This window comes from Pinus tabuliformis, chromosome 9 (assembly GCF_031772625.1).
Source record: "Pinus tabuliformis cultivar Carrire ecotype Pingquan chromosome 9, CPIR1, whole genome shotgun sequence".
Classification (NCBI taxonomy): Eukaryota; Viridiplantae; Streptophyta; class Pinopsida; order Pinales; family Pinaceae; genus Pinus; species Pinus tabuliformis.
In genome coordinates this window covers 1,358,814,338-1,358,823,503 of record NC_142307.1, presented here as the reverse complement: position 1 = coordinate 1,358,823,503, position 9,166 = coordinate 1,358,814,338, and the positions used below count along the sequence as shown (strand labels likewise).

Sequence of the window (9,166 nt, the reverse complement as noted above, 5' to 3'; positions counted from 1 at the left end):
TTTGCAGAACAAGGGCAGAACTAGAATGATTTTTTTGAGAATGGGGGCTAAATGAACCTGAGAAGGGATCTTTTTAGAGATCAAAGCTTGGATAATAATTCTAGAGTCCCCAAAGACTGAGATGGAGAGGAGATTCCTCTTGATGGCCAGATTTAGCCCCTGCCACAGAGCAAGAGCCTCCGCTCTGTTGTTAGTTTCATGCCCCAGACCCCAAGCAAAACTCAGCTCTGTTGAGCCACCTGGACTAATGAAAACTCCACCGCCTCCCGCCACTCTTGGGTTACCTTTAGAGGCCCCATCAAAGAAGAGGCAGTGCTCATCCAAGGCTGATCTCCATTTGATCAATTCCTATTCTTGCAGATGAATTTCCCAATGAGCAGGGGCTTTAGCAGAAGGAATGGGTCTATTCTGATGGTTTGGAGCTAGTTATTTTAGCCATTGATCTTCTTCGCTGTCCAGGGACATACCATTTCTTATGGCAGGTTTGGCTTCTAGGGCCTCACCCAACATAGCTTTGATCTTAGAGATAATTCTGACCGGATTACAACTCTCCTCCCTAAATATTCTGTTGTTCCTCTCCAGCCACAGTTTCTAGCATGTGAATTTGGGGATCCACATCCAGCCAGTCTTGAGAAGATTTTTTTTGGAGAGACAGAATGGGGATAACTTGGCCCAGTTTCTTAGCAGGTCCGAAATATTTTCGGGAAGCTCTATTTTGTCAGGTCCTAACATCAGGACACCCCTCCAAACTTCTTGAGCAAAGGGGCACATTAACAACAGGTGATTAGCCGTTTCTTCATCCGAAACACAAAGAGGGCACCTGGAGGGACCTTCCATTCCACGCCTTCGCAGATTATCTCTAGTGAGGATACTTTTGTGTGCCAAAGTCCAGCAGAAGAAGTCAATTTTGGGGAGAGCAGGAAAGGACCAAATAAATTTCCATTGGGTTGGCTCTGGGGGAACATTTGGAACAACCAATATACTTTTGTAACCTTCTGCTACTGAGTATGAGCTTGAGAGAGAGCCCCACCCTCTTTTGTCCTTAGAAGAGGCCTTTAAAGGAGATTTTCCTTGAAGCAAATCCAACAATAAATTGGCTTCACCATCTAGCCAATGAGGAACCTCCCCTAGATTCCAACCATCCCAGAGTCTTCTTGCATTTTTTTTCCAATTGGAGATATCCCAAAGAGTTTCCAGATTGTTGGTTTGTAGCCAAACTCTGATATTTACAAGCTCTGCCATTTGATTCAAGGGCTGATCGCCAAGGATCGAATCTTCCCAAATTCTTATTTGTTTCCCATTACTTGGGATCCAATATAGCTTGTGACTGAAATGTTTCATAGCTGTGAGACAGAGTTTGAATACTGGTGATCCTTTGGTTATTTTTGGAGGCTGGTCCAAACACCTCAAGCGATGCCCATGGAAGTATTTTTTCCACAAAACTCTCTTGCTCCAACTTGGGTTCCTAGAAACAATGTTCCAAAGGAGCTTTGAGCCCAGAGCAAGATTTTGGGCTGCCAGATCCCGCATTTGGAGACCTCCTTCCAAGAATGGCTTCTTAAGAGTGTCCCAGTTAACTAAATGGAGCCTTCTTTCATTATTTTTCCCTCCCTCCCATAGAAATCTTCTCAGGAGGCCATCCACTTTACTAATAAAGGTTTTAGGGGCCAGGAGAATGGAATTCTGATATAACGGAAGACTAATGAGAACAGATTTCATTAGGATTACCTTCCCAGCATTATTCAACCATGAGGCTCCCCAAACTTGAATTCTGAGCTTTAGCTTTTCTAGCAGGGGCATCCAGTGAGCTACCTTAGGGTTTGATTTGAAAATTGGGATCCCAAGATACTTAAAAGATTCCCAGGTCAGGGTTCCTTCCATTTCTAACAGCCTGGCTATGTCTGTCAATTCCTTGATCGAGCAATTCCAGCCATAGATCGTGCTTTTTAGATAGTTGATCTTGCTGCCCGAAACCTCCCTATAAATGTCCAGTTCCTTCTTGAAAATCCTAGCAGAATTGATGCTAGCTCCTCCAAGCAATAATGTATCATTAGCAAACTGGGCATGATTTATGTCTTTAACCTTGTGAGCCATCCTCAGTCTTGGAAGAGATTGGATCTGTTGACAGTAGTCAAGCTGGAAGCTGAGCACCGAAGCTTGAATGGCGTAAAGAAGCGGGGACAAAGGGCAGCCTTGTCTTAGCCCCCTCGAGGCCTGGAAGAATTCGGTTGAACGACCATTAACCAAAGGCGCTATCCATGGGGAGGCAATGCAGGCTTTCACCCAAGTTATGAGATCTTTTGAGAATCCAAATTTCTCCATAACAGAAAACAGAAGATCATGTCTCACCCTATCAAAGGCATTTGTCAAATCTAGCTTAATCACCATGCCTTTCTCTTTTCTATGACAACTTGAGTGTATTGCTTCTTGCACCAGCACAATATTGTCTAGAATCTTTCTCCCTTTGATGAATCCTCCTTGGTTTTCAGGGATGATGATCGGCAGAATTTTCTTAAGACGATTGGCTATTATTTTTGTAACCAGTTTATAGCTTGTATTACACAGAGAAATGGGACGGTATCTGTTGAAGTTGGTGGCGCCTTTATCTTTTGGAATCAAGGCGAGGAAAGTCGAATTGGTATTGCCTCCAATCTTGGTACATGTCTAAGATTTCTGAACCATTCTCAGCAGATCTTTTTTAATTGTTGGCCAGCAAGTCAGGTAGAACCTTGCTGTGAACCCATCAGGGCCCGACGCTTTATCCGGTTCCATGCAATCTAGAGCTTTTTTAATCTCATCCATACTGATTGGTGCAGTCATCATAGTATTGTCAGAATCTTGAACACTATGAGGGATTAGATCAATCAGATAGGCTTGAGAATCGATAGGTGGGTCTTCCGGGGCTGAGTAAAGGTCTTTGAAGAAGGAGTGGGCTGCTCGCTTTATGCCTTCAAAATCTTTAACCACAGTGTTTTGATAATGGATTTCATTTACTGTTTCGAAGTGCTTGCGTGCTTTAGATTTCTTATGGAAGTAGCTTGTATTTTTGTCTCCAGCCTATAACCAAAGATTTCTGGATTTCTGTCTCCAGAACTCTTCTTCATCCCTACTTGCTTTATGGAGATCCTTTTGCAGCTCTACTTCCTTTTGAAGAAGGGTTTGAGTTACGCCGGAGTTCTCCATAGCTAATTGATGACCTGCTAAACTGTCATGCATCTCCTTTCTTTTGGCGATGGGCATTTTCAACGTTTTAGCCCACTCCTTGAGCTCTCTTTTCAGTCCCCTCATTTTTTCTTCCCACACAAAGAACGGGGATCCTTGAACTTGCTGATTCCAGGCCTCGAATACCGCCTCCTGGAAACCTTCTTGATCAATCCATAGAGAACTGAATCTAAAGGGGATGGCGCTCAGATTTCCATCCAAGGAGAGCTCGAGCATAATTGGTTTATGGTCAGAGGTGTAGTTCGGTAGGGTTTTAGAGGTGGTCGTTAGACCACAGGTCAAGAAGGAGGATTGGACAAGAAATCTGTCCAACAGAGCAGCAATGTGACTGGGGCCTATCGTTTTGTTGGACCAGGTAAATTTCCTTGATGAGGGCTTGATTCAAAGTAATGTTACTTATATTATATTTCATGTATTTTTATTTTCTAAACTACGTTTATTTTTGGAAATCTCAAAAAAATATCAGAGATAACTGGTTCTTCCAGCGAATTGCCAATTTTTGTGCTATTCAACAACCCCCCCATTTGTTAAAATAATAGATAATATTTTATTATTAAATGGGGATCCTTGAAAAAAAAAATCCTTCCAAATAATAAATTTAGCATTTAGGAATTTTCTTGTTATTTTTAGAATAAAGCAAGATATCAAGATAAAACCCTTTGGAAATCTAGCAAATGCTCGCCTTTTTGCATATCGCACGATCAAACGTGTTAAAATCCCTCTTAACAACCAAAACTCGTGAAAAACGATCAAAAGGGATTACCGCACTTAACCTCGAAACTATTAGGCTTTTTCATTTGAACTAAGTCCTAAGGCATTTCTTATTAAAATAAGGCCCGCATCACATATCACCACTTACAAAGGGCGCACCCTCATAAAGTATCTTTAACCATGCGATATGTGATATTGCGATGACACGGTCACCCTTATCGCATCGCATTGGAAATTATTAGAAAAGGTATGAAACTTTACCAACCATGCAATATTGCAAAATGAGATAGAAGCCTGGATCCGATTGCCAACTATGTTATGAAAAACACTCAAGTCTGCCGCACAATTAAAAAAGGCTTTATAAAGGAAATCCTATCGATCAAGATGTGCTTTGAAACAATAAATAACATCCCACAATTCACATCCCACAGAAACCAAAGGAATGTTAAAGAAAGTGCACACACGAAATGCGATAATGCGATTTGCAATATTGCATCACAATCACAAAATCGACATTTTCATAGTTAAAAATCTTGCCACCCTAATAAGTTTCTTTCTCGACTTACGATGCGAAACATTAATGAGCAATAAATCTAAGGATAAGGAACCATTAGTGGGCATGGGCATTTAGTACGGGTTAATGGCATTTACGTTTGAAAATACGCTCGACGTGATACGTTATCTTCTCACTCGCTTTTAATAAAAACTCCTTTCTTGTCACCTTTTCAAGGTTATCTGTATCATTCCTTCTTACTTTTGTCTATCTGATAGCTTCTTCTTTGCTCCATTTTCACGAAAAATCCGCAGCAAGGGCCGTTGGGAGCAATGATAAAGAGAGGAAAGGTAGCTGCGTCTAAAAAATAAGAAATGATCCCTCTATTCTCTGATACTACGTGCAGGAGAGACAGATGAACCTCAACATGGGAGGCCATGTATGATTTATTAGAAGAGGAGAAACCATGACCTCTGGTAACAAAGGCCGCAACCAATGGTCATGTTTCCTCCAACACCTCCTTCATTGAGGCAACATGTTCATTTCTAAACTGCATAGCCGCAAGACCGAAGATAATTCCATATACAGATATGGTTAAGTAGATAACTGATCAGGTGGACGCCTTGGACAGAGAATTCAAGAATAGCAGGCAGGAAGTTATGGTATCTTTTTCATGAGACATCCTGTGGCTTATGTACAATCTATCAGAGCCACAAAACCTCTACAATAAACAGTTCCTCAAGAAATTTTCTAAGGAGAATGAAGACCCAACAGATGTCACGCGGACCTGGATAGAAAATGAAAGCAAGATAAAAAAGGATAAGACGGGTATGTATTCTACAACATCTATCTCTCCCCCTCATAGTTTTGCAGCAACCATGCTATGTAGAATGTTCAGCAAGCCTGATAGTACCAAATTTTCCCCAGAATGGCTGCCATTAATAGATGCAGCCGTAAATGCAACAATAATGAATTGGGCCCAAATTTTGTCTGATAATTTGGCAAAAGCTATTATGGAGTATAGGAGAAAGAGGAGTATCTCTTCAAGGGTTTATCGTCCATTTTTCATGAGTGTCTATGTAATGGACGCAAATCTATTTTGGCTTCAAATTTCCTATCATGGGATGGAAGTGGACTGTGCAAGACCCGCTTCATATCCATATATATCATAAGAGTATGTGGGAGTCTCATTTTCACCCCCATTTTTACAAAAATTGTCAAGGAGTTATGTTGCCTATCTGTAAACAAGTCTACAACAGAAATGCCCCTAGGTTTTCTAGAGAAGATGAAGTAGATATCCTACGTGTAGCGAGATGGCTTGGGGAGGATACATTTACATATATCAGAGTATTTGAGAGCATTGCTTCGCCGCATGTCCTCCCATACTATGTCCCTGATGTCCCTGACAAGTTAATGGCCAGGGAGATAGCCTACCAAACAACAGGGGAAGGTGGGTTGAGCAAAGGCTTGAAGGAACGGAAAAAGGCCATTTGGCCTACATTTCCATTACAATGTGGTGCGTTTACACTACGCAATTTTGGACATGCATGCAAAGAAGCAGAGATTATGAATTCTCTAAAAATAGCCACATTCCCAGGAAGACAGTATGAACCAAATGGAACCACCAAAGACTTCACTACTATGGTGAAAGTAAAATCATTCACCCATAAAGAAGATGCCTTTAATGACCTCTTCCTACAAAAGGAGATATTTTCAGAAGTGATGCATATGGAATCACTACTTTTTGCCCCAGATAATCTTAAATCCTTCCGTGAATATAGGGAGAGGAGATTATTAAAGGTCCCATTTGACCTGCTACATATTGAACCAATAAGGGAGCCAACTCCCAATGTAAGATTAGAGGAAAGCTCCAGAGAAAATTCCAAAGAAGATTCCGAAGCAGAGTCCCAGGAGAAGTCTACTCGTGAGTCAGAGCACTCACAACAACAATCTGAAAATGGGGGAAATAAAAATAGAGAGTCTGAAAGGGACATAGTTAGAACTACATTGAAAGCACCTGAGAAAACCTCAGCAAAGAAACAGGCTGAAATTCACTCTACTTCCACTCAGTCGGCAAAACCCCCAGTTATTGATTTAGAAAAATAATGGGAGCATTTTAATAAGAAGATCCATATAGAGGAACAAACATCTGAAATACAAACTCCACAGCACAAATCGACTCAAGAAATTACAGGGGAGAAAACTGTAGGCACTGAGGATGTGGAGCTCATTCCTGCCACCCCCACTTCTGAAATTATTTTGAGAAATGAGGAAATTCCTCCATTAGATGTGTTTTATATCCCTACCCACAAATTTTTCATCAAAAGGCAGAGGAAGAAAATAAAGTTATATGTTGCAGCTATTACCACTCCCGGCAATGAACCAATGGACATTGTTTGGAAAGATTCACCCATGGACCAATCAGAAAGCCTTACGAGACTGTTGCAATTTGTAGGATCCTATGCCACGACAACTATTGATAAAGCGACAGAGGTCCAAATGTTGCTGAGAGAAAAGTAACAAAATATTCTGTTGTTGGAACAACACTTAGAGAAGGAAAAATCTAACCAACAAGACGAGTTACAAGTAGCCAAGCTTCAGCAGGAGTTTGAACAGATGCAAATACAACATCTAACAAACCTAGCAGAAAGAGATACGCGGATACAAGCTATGATAGATAAGTATAAATATAGTCCGCAAATCAGTCAGTTCGTAAAAGAAGCACCCAGCCTTAACTCCCAACTAATGCAACAAAAGGAAGTTCTATGCCAGAAAATCTTGCAGATAAGTCCTTATTGCAAGGTCAGTGATAAGTTAACAAGCCAAGTCGTCAACATGAGGCTTGAGTATGACAAAATCCATAAAAGGATTTCTGACTTTATCACCTGGCAAGAATCAGAAGATGGGAGGAAGGCTGATTTTCCAAAACTGGAGGAATCGCATAAAGAAATTCTATTTGCAGACTGGGATTCTTAGCTCAAGCAAGAAGAGATGGAAACAGTGGTCGCAACAGCAGCAACAAAAAAATTTATTGAAGCCATCAACGAAAATCTACATGGCGCCAACCTGGTTGCAGAATCTATACCAGGATTTCTTCCAAATGCCAAACAAGTAGAGCATCAGTGGAGATAGGCAACAAAGGAAAGGGAGGAGGTGACCAGGCAAATGAGCAAGCTAAACTGGGAAGCATACTCGCAATTCTTAGTCAAACCATACAGTCGGTGGATGACCTTGCGATGCCTAACTACCTCCACACACAAAATGGTGCCAACACTGACAGACGCTATATTTACTGGACAGTTGAAATCTGCGATCAACCAATCGACACAGCTCAAGCCAATGACAGATATCCGCGATCTTAAGGATCAAATGCAAAGGAGTTAGTCACTTTGTTTTATTTTTATTTTTAGTTTTATTTCGCATAATTTGAGTAAGGTCGTTTAAATCTCCTCAAGTATTTTTGTAATAATCTATTTTAGGACCTATAGTTTAGTATTTAAATCCCTCTCATGCATTTAGAGAGGGGTCCAAAATTTTTATTAGGAACATTATTCAAAACATGCACCTCTGTACCTTTGAGGAGGTTTTGATGGAATGAATGGAATGGGATCTTTTTTCTTTTGAATATTTAGCATGCTTTCCTAAAATTTTAGTTTTTTACTCTTAGACGATGTTGGATTGATTGGAATTAGGTCGATATTGCTAAAACACATGAACATAACTTATCATATATGGTACTTTTATCTTATGATTTTGTTTTATTTATGTATCAGGCAATAAATTTTATTCAATTGTTTTATGTATGAAAGTTTGAATTACGATTAGCATTATTGCACTTTTGTATGGTGTTTGCTTTAACTTTATGCTGAATATATGAACAATTCCATATGCTATAAATCTTTCACAATCGTTTTTGCTAACTATTTATCCAAAACAATTATTGTTAAATGATTTCACTTCTTATTGCAGTTGAATGATATTTATTACCAATTGCTGTATGGAATTATTGTAGATCGCATACTTTACTTTATTCCCGGGCATAATTATAGTTTAATAGTGTTCAAACTAGGATATATGCATGTGTTTAATAGTTTAGATTAGATTACACTTAGCTTAATCATTCCCCCATTACATCATATATCACCCCATCAAAACTATCAAAATCTCTTTTGGGAAACTGGTCCCATTATCCCTAGTCGGAGCCACTACCCTAAACGGAAAAGGAGCTGCTAACTAAGGTCCGGACTGGGTGATTTTCCCCCATGTTGTAGCAATGATTTTCGAGGCTTCGACATTTTGGCGCTAGAAGGAGGGCCTAACTATGAATGGTAGTAAATTCAAACCAACGGGCCATTTTAAGAGTAAAACTCCCTCACCCTCACCTCCAACTTCTCGATTGCATTCTAAATCTCTGAATCCTACGTGAGAAGTTGTAAAGAAACCCTTAGAATCCACTACTGAAATTTCAAAGAAGCCAGATCATTCTTCTTCTATAGAAACCCTTGAAGTCCAATCTTTGATTCATAAGTTATAGGGGATTTCGATATCTCAAGAAGAATCTGAGTTATCCCAAGATAGTGTTACTTCTCAGTTTCCCACATCTCAAAGGTTAACTAGAGCACAGAGTGAAAAGTTTGGGATCCCCCCATTCGAATTCCCTCAACCAAACCATAAGAGAGCTAAGAAGACACCATATGAATCCCATAGTGAGCTTCTCTCACCATCACCTACATCATCCTC

The 9,166-nt window shown here is 40.2% G+C and overlaps 1 protein-coding gene across 1 annotated transcript; it reads right to left on the bottom strand.

Annotated features, from left to right (window-relative positions):
• Positions 1-2,664: 2,664 nt before the first annotated feature.
• LOC149153554 (uncharacterized) lies at positions 2,665-3,438 on the bottom strand. Its single transcript, XM_089443847.1, has 2 exons — positions 3,169-3,438; positions 2,665-3,057 (listed from the first exon to the last, which is right to left on the bottom strand). The coding sequence occupies exons 1-2, from the start codon at positions 3,436-3,438 to the stop codon at positions 2,665-2,667; spliced, it is 663 nt and encodes a 220-aa protein (XP_089299973.1).
• Between the last annotated feature and the right edge of the window lie 5,728 nt (positions 3,439-9,166).